Source organism: Aethalodelphis obliquidens, unplaced genomic scaffold, assembly GCF_003676395.1.
Source record: "Aethalodelphis obliquidens isolate GAN/ISIS:26980383/991018 unplaced genomic scaffold, ASM367639v1 scaffold8, whole genome shotgun sequence".
Lineage (NCBI taxonomy): Eukaryota > Metazoa > Chordata > Mammalia > Artiodactyla > Delphinidae > Aethalodelphis > Aethalodelphis obliquidens.
Window position 1 is genome coordinate 14,769,913 of NW_020837952.1, and position 26,819 is coordinate 14,796,731.

Consider the following 26,819-nt stretch of genomic DNA (forward strand, 5'->3'; position numbering starts at 1 on the left):
TCATATAGACGATCCTTGGAAACACTGATGCAACAGAGGGTGTTTCTAAAACCACCAACAGTCAACATTTGTACCCAAAGGAAAAAAAAATCAATTTTAGTAATTTCCCCCGTAAGTTTTTAAAAAAAGAAAAGAACTTTATTTTTTATTGAAGTATAGTTGATTTACAAAGTTGTGTTTGTTTCAGGTCTATGGTCCCATAAATTAAACAAACAAACAAAAAAACTTTGGTGGTGGTTGTTATTTATATTAGAATAAGATGCTTTTGGATTTAGCAAACAGTGTATGCTTAGTTATTTTGTCTATTATTGAGTAATTTCATAATAAATAGTATCAAAATAGTAATGTAGTAATATATTTTATGGTGTTCCTCAAGAAGTACCATGACTTTCAAACACTATCCCCATCAAGTATGTACATCCAGAATAACTTTTAAACCACTGTTCTCTTCTACTTGCTTTCCCTCACTCCTGTCTATACCCTGGGCTGTAACTAGACTTTTTTGCCCCACTGCGAGCAGGCAGCAGCCCAGCTTAAAGAAGTTTGGGAGGCCTGGGTGTACTCACAGAGGAAATGATAAAGAGGACTTTGAAAGTCATCTAATGTAGTGCTTTCCAAACCTGGCTGAGCATCAAAATCTACAACTTGGGACGTGGGTTGAAAAGAAGCCTGGGTCTCTGCCCTAGATCCTGATACAATGGGTATTGAATGGGGCCTAGAGGTCTGTACCTTGAGTAAAGTGCCTTTGATCATATAAATTCAACACCTGACGAAAACAGAGGCCCAAAGGAGTCACGACTAGGCGGGTCTGCCGATTGGAGATTCGCGGTTCTGCGCTTTGGGTGCTGGCCGAAGGGCATTTGGGTTTTCGTTTTGGAGGCATCGGGGAAGGGCTTGCTTTTCCAGGTTCTCTGGGGTCACTAGACTGCCGTTCCCTCGCGTTTCTCTGTATGCAGGAGTCGCAGTGGGTTAGCTGCTCTGCAAGTGCCCGTATGCCGCTGCCCAATCAGCTGGTTTCCTCCGAGCACCTGGCGAAGCCTCAAGTCTGGCTGCGGGGCGGAGGCGGGAGAGATCACCCCGCCCGCGCATCCGCTCTGCCCCTTGCCCGACCCCGCTGAGCCTCGACCCTCCCCACCCAATCCCGGTCCTCCGCTGGGAGCTTGGGGCGGAGCTTCGCCGCCGCTCCGCCCCTCCGCGCAAGCTTTTAGCCTGGGGAGTGGGAGCGTTTGCGAAAGCTGATGGTGTTTTTTTAGAAAATAAGTTTCAGATGTATAGCATTGGGCTTCCCTGGTGGCGCAGTGGTTGAGAGTCCGCCTGCCGATGCAGGGGACACGGGTTCGTGCCGCGGTCTGGGAAGGTCTGGGCCCGTGAGCCATGGCCGCTGGGCCTGCGCGTCCGGACCCTGTGCTCCGCAACGGGAGAGGCCCGCGTACCGCAAAAAAAACCCCCACAAAAAACAGATGTACAGCATTATAGTTCAACATCTGTATATACTAGAGCGTGATCACCACTACAGTCTAGTTGCGATCCGTCACCATACAATTAACCCACTTCATGCATTTCGCCCAACCCCCTGGAAGCTGACGGTCCTACAGTCGCGGAGCTGATTGGCTGTTCTTGGGCGTTACGTAGCCCGGGTTTTCCGGAATTTGGGTTGAGCTGGGGAGAGTGGAGTATGGCTTCTCTGAGTCAGCCCTTGCGCGAGCTACAGGGACCTTTGCTCCCCTCCAAGGACCTGGTGGAGGAGGAAGATGATCATCTGAAGGAGGATGCGGAGGAGGAGGAAGACACGGTGTTTGTCGATGCCGAGGAGCTCTGCAGTGGGGGTGTAAAAGCGGGCAGCCTCCCTGGTCGGCTCCGTGGTGAGGAAGCAACTCGCCCCTGGGAATGGGTTTGGAGGATTAATGAACTGTTTCCCATTATGGCCTCGTCCCAAGTAAGGCGCCCCATCGCTGCTAATAGACTTCCTTTGGGATGGCCTAGCTGTTTCGTCCTGTTTAGGATAAAATAAAAACAGCAACAACCACAAGAATAGCAGAGACTTGAGCAAATACTATGTGTTAAGCTTGGGCTCCACGTGTATCTCATTTACTGATGACAACTTTTTCAGGTAGTTTCTTGAGGAAACAATGGGTCTCCAGCCAGTATTCACACCCCGAATCAGGGCTTTTAACTATTTTCCTGTCTTTCCTGGAGGCGAGTATGTGGTTACTTTTCAGCTACTTAGACACACACGCACATAAGAAACACCCCAAGGCACTGTTGATTCATTAACCTTGTGTTAATAACCTTGTGATCTGTGTTTACCTTGTATAGTTTCCTGTCCTAAGAATTATACCTATTATGTGTACCTGGTGACTGATGTTTGAGAATGTTTGAATGTTCAGACCACTGCTGTACTGTAGAATTTTTCTGGTGATGGCATTGCTCTATATTTGCTCTGTCCAATACAACAGCTGTTACCCACTTGTGGCTATTGAGAACTTGAAATGCAGCTAGTGCACCTGAGTTGAATTTTAAATTTTAATTAATTTAAATTTAAATAGTCACAGGTGAGTGGCCAATACAGGTTTAGACAGAAACTTTTAAGTATTTGTGGAGGGTTTAGTCATTTATCCTGAAAGTGTTAGTGATTGGCTACCATCTTCCAAGCAAGATGTTTGTTTTGTTGTGCTACCTTGGTGAGATTAGATGATGAGGTTGCTGTCTTAATGGAGCTTACCCTCTAATGAATTAAACAGACATTCCATAAATAATCACAGAAGTAACTATAATATCACTCAGTGCTTAGAAGGAATTGTAAGAAGTGCTATGAGAGGTTATATTCATGAGATTCAGGGCTTTCCTGAGTAAGTGACAATTAAGCTGAGGTCTGTAGTAAATGGGGTAAACAGTAAGGAAGAAATTATTTAAGGCAAGTGGAACAGCTTTTGCAAAGGCCCTGGGTAGGAGGGACCATGACATTTTTTAGAAACTGCTTGAAGGTCAGTATTGACTGAGATCAGAGTAGCAGAGAGAGGACTGCTTTTAGAAGAGGAACAACAAACTTTTGCCATGTACCATGCCTCCCTCCTGGAATACAAAAACAGATGAAACATTGTCATGTTCTAGAGAGCTTACAGTGTAGTAGAGGGAGACAGATAAACAGGTGAGTGGAATATAGACACTGTAATAGACATCTGTAGAGGGTACTGTCCAGGGATTAAAGAGAGTAGTGGATTTGACAAAACATTGGGAAGAGATTTAAAATTTATCCTAAATTACCTTTTTTTTTTTTTTAAAGTTTCAATTTTTGATGAAAATACTCACCAGCAATGTGAAGTGTTTGGACGTTTTCCGTTACTGGGTGCTTGGTGGCGAGTGAAGGTACAGGTGAAGCCGGTAGGATCAAGGAGCTTTCAAGTTCAAGGATTTCCTTCTTACTTTTTACAATCAGATATGGCAGCACCAAATCAGTTACACATCTGTTCCCTCTTTCTTAAAGACTGTAATGTCTCCAGTGAAAAGAGAAAAAAATTTTTAGCATGGGTAAATGCTGAATCAAGTTATAAAGACCTCAACTTTGAAAATCTTAGGGAAAAATTAAGAACTTACCAAAAGAACATTGGAAGGAATACTCAAAAACAATCTACACAGAAAACACAGGAAGAGTCACCACCAGATGACGAGATACTGCGTTCTCTGGAAAACACAAGTAAGTGATTTTATCATTGAGTTTTAGTGTAACTGAGATACTGGATGACTGGTGTGTTTAAAATATTACCAGTACAGTATTGATATCTTGGTATAGTATTCTTTTTTTAAATTGGTTTGATGAAATGTGTTTGTATTGCTTTTGGAGTATGTCATTGACATTGCAGGTTCCTCATCTGTAATGTGAAGAGATTGGGTGAGATGATCTTTAAACACCTTTTAGTTCCTTTCCTGCTCTAAAAGTGTGAGTCTAGGTCTCTCTCTAACTTTTGTGTCCTAGGATTACCTTGAGTCATTAAGAAGAAGTTCAGTTATCAATTATTCTGTTTCAGAAGGGAGAGAAGAAAGGCAAGAATATGAGCAATCCATTTTGGAAAGATTTCGGTTCAAAGTAGTTTAAAATAACTTCTAAATATGGTTTGTTATCTGGACATTCACATATATGGAATATTTCATTTCTTAATTTTATCAAATAAATTTGGCAGTACATCATTGAATGATTTCAATGATGAAAACATCATGATTACAGTAAGAAGAATGACTATAAAGATTAATATGTAAATGATTTTTAATGCTTAGCTTTAAATTTATATATTATTGAGTCAGAAATTTTATTCTGATTCTACTGCAAGCAGAAGGAAACAAAAGGCTAAGAAGTAGCTATCTAAGCATTTGAAGAACATAAATTTTGGTGTTAAACACAATGAAAACCATCTTGATACAAAAGCAAGTGTTATAATACAATCACTTTTCTTGCTGGTCACAGTAAGTTTATTACTCTGTCTTTGATTTGGATTTCTTAAACTGGTTGTGCTAAATGAGAAAGTCCATCAAATCAGTTGTTCTGTGAGCTCATTTGTATGTTTTTATTTGTTCTTTTCTGATATCCTGTAGTTCCGTTTATAACTGTGATGAGAGCTCTGCAGTTCCCCAAAATAATGGAATTCCTTCCAGTTCTTCTGCCCCGACACTTTAAACGGCTCATAAGCTCAGATTCTACACAGGTGTTGGAAGCGATAGAAGAGATTTTAGGTACACAGCCATGGAAACTCGGATTTCGTAAAGTAAGAAAGATATTTGCTTAGCGTTTTGTAATCTTATACAAGGGAGGATGTCTCAAGCTTGACAGTTTTTTTTTTTTTTTTTAAATTTATTTATTTATTATTTATGACTGTGTTGGGTCTTCATTTCTGTTCAAGGGCTTTCTCTAGTTGTGGCAATCGGGGGCCACTCTTCATCGCAGTGCGCGGGCCTCTCACTATCGCGGCCTCTCTTGTTGCGGAGCACAGGCTCCAGACGCGCAGGCTCAGTAATTGTGGCTCACGGGCCCAGCTGCTCCGCAGCATGTGGGATCCTCCCAGACCAGGGCTCGAACCCGTGTCCCCCGCATTGGCAGGCAGATTCTCAACCACTGCGCCACCAGGGAAGCCCTTGACAGTTTTTTGTATCTCTTTCAAGGGAAAGAAATTTGTATGACTTCAGTGTTGATTTATTTTCCTTGCAGTGTTGCAACTAATATAAACTTCTTCTACCTGTAGCTCTTATGCAATAAATTTACAAAGGAAAACAAAATAACAAAATAAATGACATTCAAATTACCAATACTTCAGTTACATAATTTAATTTCATATGACATTTTTTGTAACTGAATTGCCTTAGCACCTTGAATATAGAGCTCATCGAAGACAAGTTCTTGTGTGTTTGGCAAGTCCATTCTGCTATGCTACGCCGTTCCTCACTTTCCTATTTGAACTTTCGAAGACCTTCATTATTCATATGGTACATGATGATGCCATTTGATTCTTTTTCTTTGGCACAATAATGTTATTTACGATTTCTTTGGCACTTCTGTTTTTCTTATTAGAGACCAGGAGTAGTAAAGTGGCACCGCGAAGCTCCAGAGATGTTGAAAACCAAATGTGGCACTTAAATCTTGGCTTGGTTATAGATGGTTTTCCAAATGAAAATACAATTTAAAAATTCTGAGATAATTGGTGGGATCCCCAAGAATGTTTACAGATCCCACCCCCTGCCCCCCATTTGAGAAATACTGGAATAATGAATTTGTTCCCTCTATAAAATGACTATGATTTCAATATGCTTGGAAAAATGAGATTCTGGAACGTTAGATTATTATATATGTTTATTCAGTAGGAAAGAGAAGCAGAGCAATGAGCCTTCTGGGACTCAAGTGGGACTCAAGTCCCCTTTTCAGCGTGTAAACCACCACCCAGAATAAAGACTTTTACTGAGGTTTTGAATTCATTTGCTAGGGCTGCTGTAACAAACAGCATAGACTGGGTGTCTTAAACCACAGACATTTATTTTCTCACAGTTCCGGAGGCTATAAATCCAAAGTCAAGGTGCCAGCAGGGTTGATTTCTTCTGAGGCCTCTCTCCTTAGCTTATGGATGGCTGTCTTCTTCCTGTGTCTTTCCATGGTCTTCCCTCTGTGCTTGTCTGGGTCCTAAAATCTTATGACATCAGTCATCTTGGATTGGGGCCCACCCCAGTGATCTCATGTTAACTTAATTACCTCCTTAAAGACCCTATCTCCAAATATGGTCACATTCTGGGGTACTGGGTGTTAGGATTTCAACATACGAATTTTGGGGGGGACACATTTCAGCCCATAAAATGTATGGAGGGCTCCAGGGGTGATGTCTCCATGGGAAAAAAAAAAAAAATGGAGCTGGTAGACGACCTACTTAGTGGATCATGGTGAAGGAAGTTCTGTACCTTTTCAGTGGAGTTTGGGCAGAATTTTGATAGGCACATGGAAAACTAAACAAGCCAAGAAAATGAGGCAGTCAGTAACTTCACAATATACAGGAGAGTTCAACACAAAGTTAATGTAATCACAGCATATCATGTCACTCAGCCGTGAATCCTGTTCACACTGATTTAACAAAAATCAGTTTTCAAAATGTATACTATTAACTTTTCTCAAAGATGGGAGAAAGAGGGCTTCCCTGGTGGCGCAGTGGTTGAGAGTCCGCCTGCTGATGCAGGGGACACGGGTTCGTGCCCCCGTCCGGGAAGATCCCACATGCCGCGGAGCGGCTGGGCCCGTGAGCCATGGCCGCTGAGCCTGCGCGTCTGGAGCCTGTGCTCCGCAACGGAAGAGGCCACAACAGTGAGAGGCCCGCGTACCGCAAAAAAAAAAAAAAAAAAAAAAAAAAGGGAGGAAGAGAAGCATGTGTGAAAGTGACAGTACAAAGGGAGCAAACTTGCATGAAGAAAGACTTTCCATAGTAAGGAGTTAACTAATTACCTAAATTTTTTTTAAAGAAATTAAGGAATAGTATAAACAATACATAGAAATGTGGAGATAAATTCTGGAAGAAATAACTGAAAATGTTGAGGGTGTTGCCTTTAGAAGGCATGGAAAGGGTAAGTCAGAGGATTCCTATTTTTTGTGATAAGTCTCATAGTGTTATTTGACTCTTAAAACTGTATGTGTATTGCTTTGAAAAAACATAATTTTAATTATGAAGTTATATAGATCTCTAATCACAGTACAGTTAATTAAAAAAAATTAGTGATGTATTAGGTACATAGTTTTTTTTCCCCAAATTTTGTTGAAACACATGTCTTCTGGAACTTAAAAAATTATTATTAAACACCATAGTTTTCACTGTAATTCTCATAATAGTCATCTAATAGTCAATTATAAAAATATTTATAGTTTTTATAAAGCAAACTTGAATTTACTTTTCTTAAAGATAACCTACAGACAGTTGAAGCTTCTGCAATGTGAGGCAAGTTGGACATCGTTTTGTCAGTGCAGGTCTCTTCTCCAGTTGATGACTGATTTGGAGAAGAATGCATTAGTAATATATTCTGAACTGAAGCGGATGTGTAGAGAGCAAGGGCACACGTGTGTTGAAGAAGCTGACTTAACTTCTGAATTGTCAGACCGCATGTCTTTTCATGATGCTTGGCAGTCTCTGAAGTTCTTGAAGGATATCGGTGTGGTGACGTATGAGAAGGGCTGTGTCTTTCTTTATGACCTTTACCAGGCTGAAAGAGGCATTGCCTCTTCAATCTGTGACCTGATGACAAGGTCGCCATGGCGATTACATGTTGATGTCAAAAAGGTGCTTGCGTCTATTCACACCACAAGACCTGAGAATTCAGAAAGTGATGATACGTTAAATAAAAGCGAACCTGACGAAACAAGATTAGAAGATCCTGTGGATATTTGGGACACGCAGGACAGCGGTGACCATATTTGGGATAATGGTGAAAGTGAAGTTAAGGCAGAAATAAGTGAAGTCCAACTGGATCAGGATCAGGTGGCTGCTTTGGACATGATTTGCTCCAATGCTGTGACAGTCATAAGTGGGAAAGGTGGTAGTGGGAAGACCACAATTGTTAGCCAGCTTTTTAAGCATATAGAGCTGTTGGAAGAAAGAGAAGTGAAAAAAGCTTGTGAAGATTTTGAACAAGACCAGAATGTACCAGAAGAATGGATTACCTTCACCGAGCAAAGTCAGCCGAAGCCGGGCAAGGCTATAGAAGTTTTACTTACAGCACCTACAGGGAAAGCAGCTGGCTTACTGAGACAGAAAACTGGTTTCAGCGCTTACACACTATGTCAGGTAAAGCCTTTTACATTTTTTCTCTACATAAAACATTTGCCTTAAACACGGGCTTAATGTAATGAGTTTATTTTTCATTTCTTCCTGACAGAAATCAGTAGGCATTTATTTTATTTTATTTTATTTTTTTTAACATCTTTATTGGGGTATAATTGCTTTACAATGGTGTGTTAGTTTCTGCTTTATAACAAGGTGAATCAGTTATACATATACATATGTTCCCATATCTCTTCCCTCTTGCGTCTCCCTCCCTCCCACTCTCCCCATCCCACCCCTCCAGGCGGTCACAAAGCACCGAGCTGATATCCCTGTGCTATGCGGCTGCTTCCCACTAGCTATCTACCTTACGTTTGGTAGTGAATATATGTCCATGCCTCTCTCTCGCTTTGTCACAGCTCACCCTTCCCACTCCCCATATCCTCAAGTCCGTTCTCCAGTAGGTCTGTGTCTTTATTCCTGTCTTACCCCTAGGTTCTTCATGACATTTTTTTCCTTAAATTCCATATATATGTGTTAGCATACGGTATTTGTCTTTCTCTTTCTGACTTACTTCACTCTGTATGACAGACTCTAGGTCCATCCACCTCATTACAAATAGCTCAATTTTGTTTCTTTTTATGGCTGAGTAATATTCCATTGTATATATGTGCCACATCTTCTTTATCCATTCATCCTATGATGGGCACTTAGGTTGTTTCCATCTCCGGGCTATTGTAAATAGAGCTGCAATGAACATTTTGGTACATGACTCTTTTTGAATTATGGTTTTCTCAGGGTATATGCCCAGTAGTGGGATTGCTGGGTCATGTGGTAGTTCTATTTGTAGTTTTTTAAGGAACCTCCATACTGTTCTCCATAGTGGCTGTACCAATTCACATTCCCACGAGCAGTGCAGGAGTTTACCCTTTTCTCCACACCCTCTCCAGCATTTATTGTTTCTAGATTTTTTGATGATGGCCATTCTGACTGGTGTGAGATGATATCTCATTGTAGTTTTGATTTGCATTTCTCTAATGATTAATGATGTTGACCATTCTTTCATGTGTTTGTTGGCAGTCTGTATATCTTCTTTGGAGAAATGTCTATTTAGGTCTTCTGCCCATTTTTGGATTGGGTTGTTTGTTTTTTTGTTATTGAGCTGCATGAGCTGCTTATAAATTTTGGAAATTAATCCTTTGTCAGTTGCTTCATTTGCAAATATTTTCTCCCATTCTGAGGGTTGTCTTTTGGTCTTGTTTATGGTTTCCTTTGCTGTGCAAAAGCTTTGAAGTTTCATTAGGTCCCATTTGTTTATTTTTGTTTTTATTTCCATTTCTCTAGGAGGCGGGTCAAAAAGGATCTTGCTGTGATTTATGTCATAGAGTGTTCTGCCTATGTTTTCCTCTAAGAGTTTGATAGTTTCTGGCCTTACATTTAGGTCTTTAATCCATTTTGAGCTTATTTTTGTGTATGGTGTTAGGGAGTGATCTAATCTCATACTTTTCCATGTACCTGTCCAGTTTTCCCAGCACCACTTATTGAAGAGACTGTCCTTTTTCCATTGTACATTTCTGCCTCCTTTATCAAAGATAAGGTGACCATATGTGCGTGGGTTTATCTCTGGGCTTTCTGTCCTGTTCCATTGATCTATCTTTCTGATTTTGTGCCAGTACCATACTGTCTTGATTACTGTAGCTTTGTAGTATAGTCTGAAGTCAGGGAGCCTGATTCCTCCAGCTCCGTTTTTTGTTCTCAAGATTGCTTTGGCTATTCGGGGTCTTTTGTGTTTCCATACAAATTGTGAAATTTTTTGTTCTAGTTCTGTGAAAAATGCCAGTGGTAGTTTGATAGGGATTGCATTGAGTCTGTAGATTGCTTTGGGTAGTAGAGTCATTTTCATAATGTTCATTCTTCCAATCCAAGAACATAGTGTATCTCTCCATCTATTTGTATCATCTTTAATTTCTTTCATCAGTGTCTTATAATTTTCTGCATACAGGTCTTTTGTCTTCTTAGGTAGGTTTATTCCTAGATATTTTATTCTTTTTGTTGCAGTGGTAAATGGGAGTGTTTTCTTGATTTCACTTTGAGATTTTTCATCATTAGTGTATAGGAATACCAGAGATTTCTGTGCATTAATTTTGTATCCTGCAACTTTACCAAATTCATTGATTAGCTCTAGTAGTTTTCTGGTAGCATCTTTAGGATTCTCTGTGTATAGTATCATGTCATCTGCAAACAATGACAGCTTTACTTCTTCTTTTCCAATTTGGATTCCTTTTATTTCCTTTTCTTCTCTGATTGCTGTGGCTAAAACTTCCCAAACTATGTTGAATAAGAGTGGTGAGAGTGGGCAACCTTGTCTTGTTCCTGATCTTAGTGGAAATGCTTTCAGTTTTTCACCATTGAGGATGATGTTGGCTGTGGGTTTGTCATATATGGCCTTTATTATGTTGAGGAAAGTCCCCTCTATGCCTACTTTCTGCAGGGTTTTTACCATAAATGGGTGTTGAATTTTGTCAAAAGCTTTCTCTGCATCTATTGAGATGATCATATGGTTTTTCTCCTTCAATTTGTTAATATGGTTTATCACACTGATTGATTTGCGTATATTGAAGAATCCTTGCATTCTTGGAATAAACCCCACTTGATCATGGTGTATGATCCTTTTAATGTGCTGTTGGATTCTGTTTGCTAGTATTTTGTTGAGTATTTTTGCATCTATGTTCATCAGTGATATTGGCCTGTAGTTTTCTTTCTTTGTGACATCCTTGTCTGGTTTTGGTATCAAGGTGATGGTGGCCTTGTAGAATGAATTTGGGAGTGTTCCTCCCTCTGCTGTATTTTGGAAGAGTTTGAGAAGGATAGGTGTTAGCTCTTCTCTAAATGTTTGATAGAATTCTCCTGTGAAGCCATCTGGTCCTGGGCTTCTGTTTGTTGGAAGATTTTTAATCACAGTTTCAATTTCAGTGCTTGTGATTGGTCTGTTCATATTTTCGATTTCTTCCTGATTCAGTCTTGGCAGGTTGTGCATTTCTAAGAACTTGTCCATTTCTTGCAGGTTGTCCATTTTATTGGCATAGAGTTGCTTGTAGTAATCTCTCATGATCTTTTGTATTTCTGCAGTGTCAGTTGTTACTTCTCCTTTTTCATTTCTAATTCTATTGATTTGAGTCTTCTCCCTTTTTTTCTTGATGAGTCTGGCTAATGGTTTATCTATTTTGTTTATCTTCTTAAAGAACCAGCTTTTAGTTTTATTGATCTTTGCTATCGTTTCCTTCATTTCTTTTTCATTTATTTCTGATCTGATTTTTATGATTTCTTCCCTTCTGCTAACTTTGGGTATTTTTTGTTCTTCTTTCTCTAGTTGCTTTAGGTGCAAGGTTAGGTTGTTTATTCGAGATGTTTCCTGTTTCTTAAGGTGGGCTTGTATTGCTATAAACTTCCCTCTTAGAACTGCTTTTGCTGCATCCCATAGGTTTTGAGTCGTCGTGTCTCCATTGTCATTTGTTTCTAGGTATTTTTTGATTTCCTCTTAGATTTCTTCAGTGATCACTTCGTTATTAAGTAGTGTATTGTCTAGCCTCCATGTGTTTGTATTTTTTACAGATCTTTTCCTGTAATTGATATCTAGGCTCATGGCGTTGTGGTCGGAAAAGATACTTGATACAATTTCAATTTTCTTAAATTTACCCAGGCTTGATTTGTGACCCAAGATATGATCTATCCTGGAGAATGTTCCATGAGCACTTGAGAAAAATGTGTATTCTGTTGTTTTTGGATGGAGTGTCCTATAAATATCAATGAAGTCCATCTTGTTTAATGTATCATTTAAAGCTTGTGTTTCCTTATTTATTTTCATTTTGGATGATCTGTCCATTGGTGAAAGTGGGGTATTAAAGTCCCCTACTATGAATGTGTTACTGTCGATTTCCCCTTTTATGGCTGTTAGTATTTGCCTTATGTATTGAGGTGCTCCTATGTTGGGTGCATAAATATTTACTATTGTTATATCTTCTTCTTGAATCGATCCCTTGATCATTATGTAGTGTCCCTCTTTGTCTCTTCTAATAGTCTTTATTTTAAAGTCTATTTTGTCTGATATGAGAATTGCTACTCCAGCTTTCTTTTGGTTTCCATTTGCATGGAATATGTTTTTCCATCCCCTTGCTTTCAGTCTGTATGTGTCTCTAGGTCTGAAGTGGGTCTCTTGTAGACAGCATATATATAGGTCTTGTTTTCGTATCCATTCAGCCAATCTGTGTCTTTTGGTGGGAGCATTTATTCCATTTACATTTAAGGTAATTATTGATATGTATGTTCCTATTCCCATTTTCTAAATTGTTTTGGGTTTCTTATTGTAGGTCTTTTCCTTCTCTTGTGTTTCTTGTCTAGAGAAGTTCCTTTAGCATTTGTTTTAAAGCTGGTTTGGTGGTGCTGAACTCTCTCAGCTTTTGCTTGTCTGTAAAGGTTTTAATTTCTCCATCAAATCTGAATGAGATCCTTGCTGGGTAGAGTAATTTTGGTTGCAGGTTTTTCTCCTTCATCACTTTCAATATGTCCTGCCACTCCCTTCTGGCTTGCAGAGTTTCTGCTGAGAGATCAGCTGTTAACCTTATGGGGATTCCCTTGTGTGTTATTTGTTGTTTTTCCCTTGACTGCTTTTAATATGGTTTCTTTGTATTTAATTTTTGACAGTTTGCTTAATATGTGTCTTGGCGTGTTTCTCCTTGGATTTATCCTGTATGGGACTCTCTGTGCTTCCTGGACTTGATTAACTATTTCCTTTCCCATATTAGGGAAGTTTTCAACTATAATCTCTTCAAATATTTTCTCAGTCCCTTTCTTTTTCTCTTCTTCTTCTGGAACCCCTATAATTTGAATGTTGGTGCATTAAATGTTGTTCCAGAGGTCTCTGAGACTGTCCTCAGTTCTTTTCATTCTCTTTTCTTTATTCTATCTTTTATTCTATCTTTATTTTATCTTCCAGGTCACTTATCCGTTCTTCTGCCTCAGTTATTCTGCTATTGATCCCATCTAGAGTATTTTTCATTTCATTTATTGTGTTGTTCATCGTTGTTTGTTTCATCTTTAGTTCTTCTAGGTCCTTGTTAACTGTTTCTTGCATTTTGTGTATTCTATTTCCAAGATTTTGGATCATCTTTACTATCATTATTCTGAATTCTTTTTCAGGTAGACTGCCTATTTCCTCTTCATTTGTTAGGTCTGGCGGGTTTTTATCTTGCTCCTTCATCTGCGGTGTGTTTTTTTGTCTTCTCATTTTGGTTATCTTACTGTGTTTGGGGTCTCCTTTTTGCAGGCTGTAGGTTCGTAGTTTCCGTTGTTTTTGGTGTTTGTCCCCAGTGGCTTAGGTTGGTTCAGTGGGTTGTGTAGGATTCCTGGTGGAGGGGACTAGTGCCTGTGTTCTGGTGGATGAGGCTGGATCTTGTCTTTCTGGTGGGCAGATCCACGTCTGGTGGTGTGTTTTGGGGTGTCTGTGGACTTATTATGATTTTAGGCAGCCTCTCTGCTAATGGGTGGGGTTGTGTTCCTGTTTTGCTAGTTGTTTGGCACAGGCTGTCCAGCACTGTAGCTTGCTGGTCGTTGAGTGAAGCTGGGTGCTGGTGTTGAGATGGAGATCTCTGGGAGATTTTCGCTGTTTGATATTATGTGGAGCTGGGAGGTCTCTTTTTGACCAGTGTCCTGAAGTTGGCTCTCCCACCTCAGAGGCACAGCACTGACTCCTGACTGCAGCACCAAGAGCCTTTCATCCACACGACTCAGAATAAAAGGGAGAAAAGGCAGAGAGAAAGAATTAGTAGAAGTAGGAAGAAAGAAAGAAAGGAGAGAAGGAAGGAAGAAAGAAAGGGAGGGAGGGAGGGAGGGACGGTGGGAGGAAGGAAGGAAGGAGGGAAGGAAGGAGAAAAGAAAGAAAAAATAAAGTAAAATAAAATAAAGTAAGATATAATATAGTTATTAAATTAAAAAATAATTATTAAGAAAAAAATTAAAAAAAAAAACGGATGGATAGAACCCTAGGAGAAATGGTGGAAGCAAAGCTATACAGACAAAATCTCACACAGAAGCATGCACATACACACTCACAAAAAGAGGAAAAGGGGGAAAAATCATAAATCTTGCTCTCAAAGTCCACCTCCTCAATTTGGGATGATTTGTTGTATATTCATGTATTCCACAGATGCAGGGTACATCAAGTTGATTGTGGAGCTTTAATCCGCTGCTCCTGTGGCTGCTGGGAGAGATTTCCCTTTCTCTCCTTTGTTCTCACAGCTCCCAGGGTCTCAGCTTTGGATTTGGCCCCACCTCTGCGTGTAGATTGCCTGAGGGCGTCTGTTCTTTGCTCAGACAGGACGGGGTTAAAGGAGCAGCTGATTCGGGGGCTCTGGCTCACTCAGGCCGGGGGGAGGCAGGGGCACGGAGTGCGGGGCGGGCCTGCGTCGGCAGAGGCCGCCGTGACGTTGCACCAGCCTGAGGCGCACCATGCGTTCTCCCGGGGAAGTTGTCCCTGGATCCCGGGAACCTGGCAGTGGCGGGCTGCACAGGCTCCCCAGAAGTGGGGTGTGGATAGTGACCTGTGCTCGCACACAGGCTTCTTGGTGGCGGCAACAGCAGCCTTAGCGTCTCCCGCCCGTCTCTGGGGTCCGCGCTTTTAGCCACGGCTCGCGCCCGTCTCTGGAGCTCCTTTAAGCATCCCCTCTCCTCGCGCACCAAGAAACAAAGAGGGAGGAAAAAGTCTCTTGCCTCTTTGGCAGCTCCAGACCTTTTCCCGGACTCCCTCCCAGCCAGCCGTGGTGCACCAACCCCCTTCAGGCTGTGTTCACACTGCCAACCCCAGTCCTCTCCCTTCGCTCCGACCGAAGCCCGAGTCTGAGCTCCCAGCCCCTCCCGCCCCGGCGGGTGAGCAGACAAGCCTCTCGGGCTGGTGAGTGCTGGTCGGCACTGATCCTCTGTGCAGGAATCTCTCCGCTTTGTCCTCTGCACCCCTGTTGCTGTGCTCTCCTCCGCGGCTCTGAAGCTTTCCCCCTGTGCCATCCGCAGTCTCTGCCCGCGAAGGGGCTTCCTAGTGTGTGGAAACCTTTCCTCCTTCACAACTCCCTCCCACTGGTGCCGGTCCCGTCCCTATCCTTTTGTCTCTGTTTATTCTTTTTTCTTTTGCCCTACCCAGGTACGTGGGGGGTTTCTTGCCTTTTGGGAGGTCTGAGGTCTTCTGCCAGCGTTCAGTAGGTGTTCTGGAGGAGTTGTTCCACGTGTAGAGGTATTTCTGGTGTATCTGTGGGGAGGAAGGTGATCTCCGCGTCTTACTCTTCCGCCATCTTCCCCTCATCCCCGGACAAATTCTTAGAAAGTACACTCCCCCAAGACTATATTGTTGGTGAGAACGTAAACTGGTGCAGCCACTGTGGAAAAGAGTATGCTGGTTTCTCAAAAACCTAAAAACAGAACTTGGCTGAATACTGTCTCCATCCTTGCTGGTTGTTTCATATTCAACAAGTTATTTAACTTCTCTGTGCCCAAATTTCTTGCTAGTTCTGAAAGCTAGCAGTCCAAAACAGAGGTCACAGTGTGTCAAGGTGTCATCGGGGCCGAGCTCCTTCCCGGAGGATGCCGACATTTCTTGGATCGTGGCTTCCTTCCTCCATTTCCAAAGCCAGGAGCTGCCATGCTCTCACACCTCCTCACTCTGACACTGACTCTTCCAGTAGGCATTTATTGAATGTCTTCTAGATCCTTGCCTTGTGGTAGCTAATCACTTAGATCAGTGCCACTCCAAACAGCCAGTCTATATAAACGGTTACTGTTTGCAGTGAGTTAGGAGCTTGTGCCAGAAAGTAGATCAGTGTACCGCTTCCTTCATTGAGAACGTCTTAGTATGAAGAAAAAAAAAAAGTCAGGTAAACTAAAGTGTATGCTTAATGCTGTAGTTAGTTCAGATTCCGGCACATGCCCTGTTTCTCAGTGGGACTGGTTTCAAACATGAGTCCACCTTTTGTAGAATGAAAGCTCTGTCGAAGTGAGGACTTGGATCATCTGGTTTAGTGCTTTATCTCCTTTGCCTACAACAGTGCCTGGCAAATAGTAGTTGCATAATAAAAATTTCAAATGAATTAAGATGCTTGAAAAAAATAGCTTTGGCTATAGTTAAGAGTCATGAAGTTTTAAACTTGTAAAGAGTTGGAGAGTTTCCTTTAGCCCTGATCTGCCATTTTATAGATCAAGGAAGTTAGTCGTTGGAAGATTTCTGAAGGAAATAATAATTGAATTGGAGTCTAATGGACAAGGAAGCTCAGGTAAGGAGAAGAACATTTTATTTAAGGGAAAGGCCTTCCCAGAGGCATTGAGGTGAATGATCAAGTGCATATAGAGGGTTTTGAGGGGACTGCGTTGATTGGAATGAAGTCTGTGTGTTGTAAGATAATGGAAATTACACTTGGTTTAGACCGGGAATTTGAGCTTTAAAGTTTGTAAAGTATTTTGCCGTTTCATTAAATCCTTGACAAACGAGTGAAGTGGGTAAGTGATGTTATCTGCATTTTACAGGAGAGCCACTTAAAATTTGGGTGTGTTAAACAATTGGCCCCAAACCTTAACTGAGTGCAGAGCTCGCGCTGGGATTCACATTTCTGACCTCCCAGCTTGCTTCTCTTACCAAGGTGCCATGATCCCCTCATTTACTACAGACCTTATATACCTCACAAAGAAGCTTGGACTTGATTTACTGGGGAGCCATTTAGGTTCCTAAGCAAGAGAGTGAAATGAAGAAAGCAGTTCTGAGGAAGGCTGCCAGAATCATAGACCCACGAGCCACCTCAGAAATTGCTTTTGCATTACTTTCATTTGTCACATGAGTGGGCATGATCCTAGAGCAGTTCAGTGTAGCTCATTGGTGGAAGAGTCTTCTGATCAGTTTATGATTTTTTCCATTACGCCTTCACTTCTGTTTAGTCTGAAGGATTGAATTAGAAAAGGAGAGGCCAGAGAGGGATCATTACTAAATTTCATCTTAAGTTCCCACTCTGATCAATTGGTAGTATCCTAATACCAGGTTGGGATGCTGGGAGGACATTTCTGAAGCCACGTTTAGGCTCAGGAAAGAGTGTAAGGGCACAGGAGAGGCATTGAGGTGGCACTTATGCCACTTATTTATCATCCTTGGGCTAGGCATACCGGATTTAGCAGAAAAAAATGCAAATAATTTTTTAGTGTAAGTGAGCATATATAGATATATGCATACAACATAGAAACATTTGTGGAATGGTATACAACAAAATATTTAACATTCTCTGGTTGTTATTTTACAAAAAAAGTTTCCCTCTTCTGTATTTTTTTAAATAGTAAATATTATTACCCCTGTAATAAATAGTTTTTTTAGTTGTCTTGGTGGTGGTTTTTTCAATGTTGGGGAAGTAAGGGAGTTTAGAATACTAGGAGAAAAAGTAGTATTTTCATAGTTTGGGCAGGCACCCCGTAATTTCCAGAATGGAGTATTACAGTTGGGAGAAGAGTGGGGCTTAAGTGTTTGGGCCATCTCAGAAGGCCAAGAGAAGGTTTATTTGGGGGTAGAAACCAATAGGGAGTTCCGCCTGGTCAAGAGTGATAAGAGAACAGTTGGGATTCTTGCAGTGGAATGGTGCTGTGTGAGAAGCTTGTTAAGCGCACCAAGTACTCCCTAGGAAGCAGTGTTTTGAACTATTTCATCTGTCTTTTCTGGGATTCATCCTATAACTTTTGTGTTCTCATTTCTTTAGTCTGTTTCCCTATGTTACTCTATGTACATCCTCCCTGTCCCTTCCCCATTTAAGAGTTTTGTTTTAAAAGAATATGTTGTTAAAAAAAAATTTTTTTTTTTTTTGGTAAATTTTATAACCCGAATTTAAAAATGCCATACTTTGCTTGTAGGTCAATTATAGCTTCTACTTATGGGAGACAAAAACAACGACCAAGGACATGCCATGGAAATTTTCTTCGGTTAGAGTTCTGGTTGTGGATGAAGGGAGTTTGGTATCTGTCGGAATCTTTAAATCAGTTTTAAATTTACTGTGTGAGCGCTCCCAACTTTCTAAGCTTATTATCCTTGGTAAGTTAAAATATTGTTGGTATCCTAATTGTTTGGTTCAAATTATTGTGGTTAGTACGTTCTTTATACCATTGCACTGTTTTAATATCCATATCCTACAGACGGGAAGCCATTTCTCAGACCCCACTCTGAAGCCACTCTGAGTTCAGTCTGACCAGTCTCTCCATCAGCTTGGGTGGCTCTTTGTTTTGGCCAGGATATCAGCAAGCTAGGTTGTGAATGAAATAGAGTTGTGAGGAGTTACTGTCATTACCTAAATGGTGACTATTAAAATAGTAAAATTCTCACAGACTCAGAGTAAATCAGGATGTAGATCATTTGGAAGTAATAGAAAGTCTGAATTATAGACCACTTAAAAGTAATTTTATGATTTTAAGCTAGTAATTCACATTAGACCTCCTCAGCCTCACAAGTCCTTTCCAATTCCGGTGAGATTCAGTTTGATGCTATTAGGTAGTACCGATGTGTAGACCATGTTTTTTAATGGAGGAAAAAATAGAATTGCAATGAGAGAAGCAATATATTTATAAATAACTGTTTTAGGTATTTGAGGATATTGTGAAAGCAGTTGATTTTATTAATAGCTTAAGCATGCTTTCAGTTTCCACCCAGAAAATAGTTTCTCTTTTCTCTAAGGTTTGCTTGTTTGTTTAAAGTAAAAAGATTTTTAATAGAGCAAAATATTATCATTATATAATTACAATTATATTGTAATTACAATAATATCATTACATTACTGGAATTTATTATCAAATGCACTGGGTTTGTTTATTTTGCATTTTGTACGTTAAGTTTATTTGAGGCCATAGATTTTTCCATGTTTAGTAAGACATTGAGCAAGATTGAATAAGTGACTAAATTCTAGATATCTAAGGCCTGTTTTTTTCTTTACCTGTTGGTGAAAATATATGCCCCAACAGTTTGCCTGTGTTTATAGATATGAAAAAAGTTCAATTCATGTTTTACCTTACTGTGTTATCACTATTTTTTCTACCTTATATTGTTTAATTGGAATGGTTTTTTTGTTTGTTTGTTTTTTGTTTTTTTGCGGTACACGGGCCTCTCACTGTTGTGGCCTCTCCCGTTGCGGAGCACAGGCCCCAGATGCGCAGGCTCAGCGGCCATGGCTCACGGGCCCAGCCGCTCCGCGGCATGTGGGATCCTCCCGGACCGGGGCATGAACCCGTGTCCCCTGCATCGGCAGGCGGACTCTCAGCCACTGCGCCACCAGGGAAGCCCAATTGGAATGGTTTTTGTTGCTATTGTTGTTGTTGAATATTTTTGAAGACTTAATGTTCTTAAGTAATTTTAAACGAAGATTTTTTTCTTTTTTCCTCAGAGTAAGTCTTTATGATTATAGCATATATCAGTAGGGAGAAATAAAAATAATTTCTAAATTTCCAGATCCCAGTTACATAAAACCTACTCTATGTATTTTTCCCTCTTTTAGGTGATATTAGACAGTTACCCAGTATTGAACCTGGTAACTTGCTGAAAGATCTTTTTGAGACTCTCAAGTCAAGAAATTGTGCTATTGAACTAAAGACAAACCATAGAGCAGAATCTGAACTAATTGTGGACAATGCTACAAGGTATAATATAACTAAAATTTTGCATTTTCTCTCTGTCGTATTAGAAATAAAGGTAAAAAAAATATTAGCTTTTGAATTAGGGTGATTCAGTGCAGTATGCTCTTTTAGCAAACCTTTTCTGTCCTTCAGGTATATGTATACCTTTTGTCCCACAGTTAGAAAAGCAAAGTATTTTTCATTATTGATCCAAGATAAATTAGTGTTGAAATTTAAGTATAAATGTGTTTTCCTGATTTTAAAAGTATATATGTGAAATAAAGTTGCATCAGGCTTAGAGACCAGAATAAACACAAGGGGAACAGAGACTTGGAAATGAATTAATTAGAGTTCAAGGGTGACTTGGGGAAGACATTTCGTGTAATTTTTATAAGGGGAGCCCAAAGCAGAAAAAAAAAAAAAAGAAAAACAAAAAGATAAAGAAAAAGGTATTTTACTCCTTGATGAATCCTGGTGGCACCTGTGGCGTATTACTCTCCTTAAAGTAGGAAAGAATCCTTCTCTTTCCTTAATCTTTGCATAAGCCTTTAGAGTAATCCTCTGTAATAGATGTGATGGGACCACAGAATATTAAGAGACTTTTTATTCATTGGGCCAAAATTTATCTTTGTTTTTGACTCTCTTTTACAAGGTGCTGTTTTTGTTTCTTGGTTGGTTTTAGGTTTTATTTTCCCTTTATTGGCTGTAGTGCATGCTTTATTTCTGTATCAGCATGGAATTATTTTGGTTCTACCTTATCACTGTCCGTTATTTTGGGAATTATAGGGATCATGGGGCAGTCAGCTGAGTGGCAGAAGATTATAGTTGATTTGAATAAAAATTTAGCACAGGTCCTGAACTGTTGCTAAGATCACGAATTTAGCCTGAAACTTCATTGCGTTAGGTCTTCTTTGTACAACATTCTGTGTGTGTCTGTCCTCCTGCCCTTGGACCTGCTATGTATCCATCTGGGGCTTAGGACCAGGAACTAGATTTCTGACTATACTTGAGGACAAAAAATGACTTACTGGATAACGTAGAATTAAATTGGAAGGTAGATGTTGCTCAAAGAAGTGCTTTCTTTACGATGATTTGTTTTCTGTCAGAAGAGTTCTTATTTCTTTAATGATGGATGAAAAACTTATTAGCTTATGTGGAGGTCTTTGCAGTAGCTATTGGGTTCAGATATTCAGCAGGACAGGGTATTGTATTAGACTACAAGATGCAGTTTTTGTTGCTTAAACATTTTCTTGGTTGGATGTCAGCAGAAACTAGAATATTCAAAGCCTACTATCTCCCTGCCCCATCTACCCTGGAAAAGATAGTGGGTGTAGAGGCAGAATGGACAGGAATAGGGTAGATGATATAGGTTCGTACTGGGATGTTAAGAAAAATAATGCAGTTGGAAGTGTAACTGTAACTCTTCTATAACTAACTCTTCTGCTCCTACCTAAAGTCCATGTCAGTTTTGGAATGTTGGTGGATGATGGGTCATTTTAAAGTCTAGAAATCTTGGAAGAATCTAAAGCACATTAGGTTTCTTAGAACTCAATTTTATCTGCAATTTAGGAATTCCTTTTAGTAACCCTTTCGATATCTTTTGGGCTGAGCTGTGCTCCTTTCATTATTCTTGGTCATTCTTGGTCATCATCACCAAGTGTTTAATGACACAAGGATCCCAGTGATACCACGGAAAAGCTTCTAGAGATAGAAGTATGTTACATGTCCTGGGTCAGAAGCAAAATGGAAATCCATGGTGTTTCTCAGTACCCCAAATTAAATCTGGGTTAGTTCCAGCAGGGACAGCGTTCTTCCCTCTTTCTCCTTTCCTCCCTTCCAGCCCTGTTGGGAAGGATTGAAAGATGACACAGTAGGGTACTATTCCTTTGATAGCTAGGCTGCTGTTAGGTCTTTACAAGGTGTCAGTTTTCTTCAAAATAACCAAGGAGGGACTCTAGTATGACAAGGCCCCTGGCCTTTACTGTGCTTTCTGATATGACTTGTTAGTCTTGGGGAATACAAGAACAAAAGAATGATGATGAGGGAACAGAAACAAAGAGAAGATGTGGATACTTGGTTCAGCTGGGAACATGAGACCATATATATGATATATACAGAAGAAAGGAGAAAAGAAAGAGTATGATGTAAATGTATGGAAAAGGCCCCAAAGAGTTCAAATTAATTTAAATAGAAAGGAATATGGAGCCCAGTGGGCCCAAATTTCCCTCCTAGCTACCCCGCTTTTTACCTCTGTGATCTTGGACGACCCCACTGTAGTTAACTAAGCCTCATGTTGCTCATCTGTGATATGAGGATAATACCTACCTGGTACGGTTCTTTAGTGGTCTGGAGAAAAGCAGGTCAAGTTCTCAGAATGTTGCTTAGTAAATTCCATGACAATTTTTTCTAATGCTTTTAATGTGCTAGGGGTAGGGGACTGATGGATAAAAGTAACATTATGGTCTAGTTAAGTGTATTTTGAAACTCATTTACTGTTTATAATGCATATATGGGTAGCCCTTTTACCCTATTTATGACCTATTCACAGATATTAATTCTTGTAATGACATTATCTCTGCTCATATGTGAAGATACATTTTTGGATGCTAATGCTGTTAGTGTATTATTTTACCTTTATTTAAGAATCTCGAGACGCCAGTTTCCAACGTTTGATGCAGAGCTGAATATCTCTGATGATCCAACATTCCCTGTCTCAATACAAGATAAATCATTTATTTTTGTTAGACTCCCAGAAGAAGATGCCAGTTCTCAGTTCTCAAAAAGTAATCATCACTCTTGTAAGTATAAACTTTTATGTTATATAGGGTTAAATATTTCAGTTTTGTAATATAGTTATTAAATGACTAGTTATAATTTTATTTGATAGTAAAGATAAATATTGCTAGCAAAACGTTAGGCACTGAAAATAAATAAACTAATTTATTAATTATCAAAAGCAGATGACTTTAGAATTTTGTAAAGAAGTAAGCTCATGACACATGCATACTAAGGGCTTGTAAGTAAGTAAATATTTGTTGAGTAAATAGGTGGATGTAGATGATTAGTTTAAAATAAAGCGAAGCCCTAAGTAATCCAGGTTCATTCAGGAGAAAGCATGTCTTAATGAATGAAGCTTTTCTTTTCCAGCAAATACTGTAAAGGTACAGTATTTGCTGGAAAAGTGCAACATTTGCTGGAAAAGTAAATACTACATTTGTTGTTTTGAGTACATCTGTGAAACAAAGTAATGGCTGTCAAACTCTTGCCAAGCTGAGTTCCTAACAGTTCTGTTTCTAGTAAAGTGGACAAGCATCACTTCTAATTGTGGGTGTTAGGATGACAGCGTGGCAGGGCTGAGGAAGTGCACGGGATAGGGAATCTTCTGCCTTATGTGTACGACCCATGTCACATCACTCTACTATTTGTAAAATGGGAGTCATAGTGACAGTGCGTGGGGGACAGTTGTGAAGGTTGAGGGCGTTCATAGGTTTTGAGGAACTATATGAATGTTAGTTTTTTGTGAATAATAGGTATTAAATTATCTGCTCCAAATGAATTTATTTAAATTGAATTTATTTATTTATTTAAACAATTTGATCTTTATATTATAAACTTAACTTAGCAAGCTTTTTTAAATTGTATAGTGTTTACTCAGAATTGAATTAGTGAAAATTTAAATGATTTTTGTTGAGGATTTATTGTAGTTGGCACAGTTCTTCAAGGTATATCCTTCCTCCTTAGCAGCGTTCACGCTGCATGTGAAATTGACATTCAGCTTTATCTGTAAGCCTGTCCTCCTTTGTGTGTCCCCATCTCAGTTCCTATGGGTTAGTGTTCATTCACATGTTACATTATTCTTTTTTTAAATGAGCTCATGTAATAATAGGATTCTATAAATGCCTTTTTGGCTTTTTTTTATTATTATTATAGAAATCGTTTATATTCCTTAACAAAAGTCAAGTGATACGGAAGTGTTTGAAGTAAAAATTATTTCCTTTGATCATCCCCTGTCCTCCTCCCCTGAATCAACCCCATAAAGGTCACGTCTATAGGAAGAGCTTGGAGTTTCTCTTTTTAAACCGTATTATATCCATACACAGACATATATTAGTTTTACATAATTTGGTTTATAAGCTGTGTATTGTTTTTTGACTTGTTTTTTTTTTTTTTTTTTGCGGTACGCGGGCCTCTCACTGTTGTGGCCTCTCCCGTTGCGGAGCACAGGCTCCGGACGCGCAGGCTCAGCGGCCGTGGCTCACGGGCCCAGCTGCTCCGCGGCATGTGGGATCTTCCCGGACCGGGGCACGAACCCGCGTCGCCTGCATTGGCAGGCGGACTCTCAACCACTGCGCCACCAGGGAAGCCCTGACTTGTTTTTTATTACACATGTTGTGAGTAATTTATAGATAATGTTTATTCTCTCCACAGCTTACTTAGTTCATTGTAGGTATTAGTACAGATGAAGAAAGTGAGACTAAGATGGTTAAGAAACTGGCTTTCTTTGCCACTCCATTTAGATCTACCTAAAATATGTTTAGTTTTATTTCTGGTACCCATTCTTTACATTAATGAGAATGTACTTAAAAAAGTTGTTTCAGAATGGTAGTGGAGCTTAGCTGGAGCTGTTTTCTATCTTAATTGCAAACTTCAGCTGGAAAATGAGGCTCTTCTGTAAGAGAATTGAATAAATTACTCCTTAGAGAGGCATATAGTATTTTTTCGTTAATAATTAAGTGTTATTCCTTAATACTTAAGTAATAAGTATTTCTTAATAAATTACTCAGTTATTCCCATTATTGAAAGGTACAAAGGCCTAAGACAGGCTTCGTAGCTGGGCTAGAATTCCAGAGATGTTAAAATATGAGAAGAAAATGCGTATCTTAGAAACAATGAAGTACAGCGTATGTATTGATCTGGGAGATGTAGAGAGAGCGAACAAAGCAAGGAGCAGAACAGCGTGATCCTGTACGTGTGAAAGAAACCAGTGTTTTGTGAGACCTTTGGCAAGCGGGGCTTGGCTGGCGGTGAGCTGAGTCTTGGACATTTTTTAATGATAATCCTTCCTTCATCTGAAAAATGAAGGGCTCAGCGAGCAACTGATTCAGTCTTCCTAGAGCAGGGATCAGGGCTTTTTCATTCCCTTGTGATTTATCTGCTACGAGGGACCCAAAAGCCTGGAATGTTTTTACCCCAATTTTTATTTCTTCTGCCTCTCCTGAGAAATGTTCCCCAATTTGTAACATTGCTGAGAGAGGTTAGAGGAAGCCTGCTTCTCAGTGCTCTGCGAAGGACAAGCTGTAAGTGGACATTATCACTGTCAACAATCTGAGCTCTAAAAGAGGGAGGCTGGTCACACTACCCCACTGGAAAATTTCTTTTACTTCCAAGAGCCTCAGTTTCAGGTTGTAGCAAGGATGTAATCAGTGGTGCTAATTAAACTACTTAATAGCTGGTAGGGTCTGGTCACTCTTGGAATGGATGCCCTTCCTGTGTCAGGGTTAACCTTTTAGTTGCTGAATCATGGGGACATCTGGGGGCTCTGGAGGAAGGAAAGACATGGCTGGGGTGGGAGGGAGGGCACTGTGGTGTTTGGGGAGTGGCTACTTTCTAGTTAAAACAGAAACATCTCCATATGTTATACTGGTATGTAAAAGCTAAATGTCGGCCCTGTATGTAATAATACATACATCATGTGAGTATTGTGAAGGTTAAAGATGAAATCACATACGCAAAGCATATAGATTCTCAAATCATAACTCATGACCACCAGTACCACCAGAACTTAAGACAGAAAGAAGTCTTACGTTAGTAGTTGTGTTACATATTTTGTCCTCTTGCTCATACTTTAAATTCAGCATTGACAAACCATCAGTAAATATGCAGTGGTGATATTACGAATTAGGAGCTGTCCTGGCTAGTGACTGAGGATAGAGCGTCTGGAACCGTCACCTTCATTCTCTTTTCTCTTGCTCCTGGCTGATGAAACAAATGAGGTTGATGCCCCCATGGTGAACTTGTATCCCATTTGGTGAGATGTTTTCCTGGACCCCTTAGCAGGAATTCTGAAGTAGTTTCTCCATTGAAACAATGTTATAATTTAGTGCTTTGCTGTGTTAACTTTTTTCTCTTGAATTATCAGATTTATATTCTGCAGTTAGTACTTTACTCAAAGAAAAGGACCTAGAAGATGCAAAGACATCACAATTTATTGCATTTAGAAGGTAAAGCATTTACAAAATTTTGATGTTTTTAATGAAGCTTTTAAATCTCATACCTTATGAATCTAGGTGCTGTTGGAATGGGAGACTGGTAGTTCATCACTGTGAATTCTCTCTCTTATTTTGAGGTATTTCTTGGGTACGTCCAGCAGAAGGCAGTTTCTAAAGAGGGCTCTTTCTTTTTATTGGCCACACCTTGCAGCTTGTGGGATCTTAGTTCCCTGACTAGGGATCGAACCCAGGCCCTTGGCAGTGAGAATGCTGAGTCCTAACAACTGGACTGCCAGGGAATTCCCTAAAGAGGTGCTCTTTCTACCAAATATTATATTTGGTAACTCATAGGAAATCTGAGTGGAAGAAAGGGTTAGGATCAAAATTACAAAATACTTTTCCTGGAGAAAGTCCTAGAAACTTTTTTTTTTAAAAGATTTATTTATTTATTTATATTTTATTTTTGGCTGTGTCGGGTCTTAGTTGCGGCGTGCGGGCTCTTCGTTGTGGTGCGCGGGCTTCTCTCTAGTTGTGGCGTGTGGGTTTCCTCTCTCTAGTTGTGGTGCGCAGGCTCCGGAGCGCGTAGGCTCTGTAGTTTATGGTACGCGGGCTCTAGTTGAGGCGAGTGAGCTCAGTAGTTGTGGCACGTGGGCTTAGTTGCCCCGTGGCA

At 40.1% G+C, this 26,819-nt stretch overlaps 1 protein-coding gene and 1 long non-coding RNA gene across 2 annotated transcripts in view; one reads left to right on the forward strand and one right to left on the reverse strand.

Moving 5' to 3' along the window:
- Positions 1-1,420: 1,420 nt before the first annotated feature.
- The window catches only part of HELB (DNA helicase B), a 42,885-nt gene continuing 17,486 nt past the window's right edge, over positions 1,421-26,819 (forward strand). The window contains exons 1-8 of the mRNA XM_027106942.1: positions 1,421-1,862; positions 3,284-3,694; positions 4,588-4,757; positions 7,419-8,297; positions 18,195-18,372; positions 19,823-19,964; positions 22,584-22,738; positions 26,080-26,161. Coding sequence (XP_026962743.1) covers positions 1,676-1,862; positions 3,284-3,694; positions 4,588-4,757; positions 7,419-8,297; positions 18,195-18,372; positions 19,823-19,964; positions 22,584-22,738; positions 26,080-26,161 — 2,204 coding nt within the window. The 5' untranslated portion in view covers positions 1,421-1,675. The remainder of the gene's footprint in view (positions 1,863-3,283; positions 3,695-4,587; positions 4,758-7,418; positions 8,298-18,194; positions 18,373-19,822; positions 19,965-22,583; positions 22,739-26,079; positions 26,162-26,819) is intronic.
- On the reverse strand, positions 3,382-26,156 carry LOC113620708 (uncharacterized). The gene is made up of 4 exons (XR_003432886.1): positions 25,745-26,156; positions 22,573-22,648; positions 3,595-3,681; positions 3,382-3,494 (listed from the first exon to the last, which is right to left on the reverse strand). It is a non-coding gene; the product is annotated as an uncharacterized LOC113620708 (long non-coding RNA).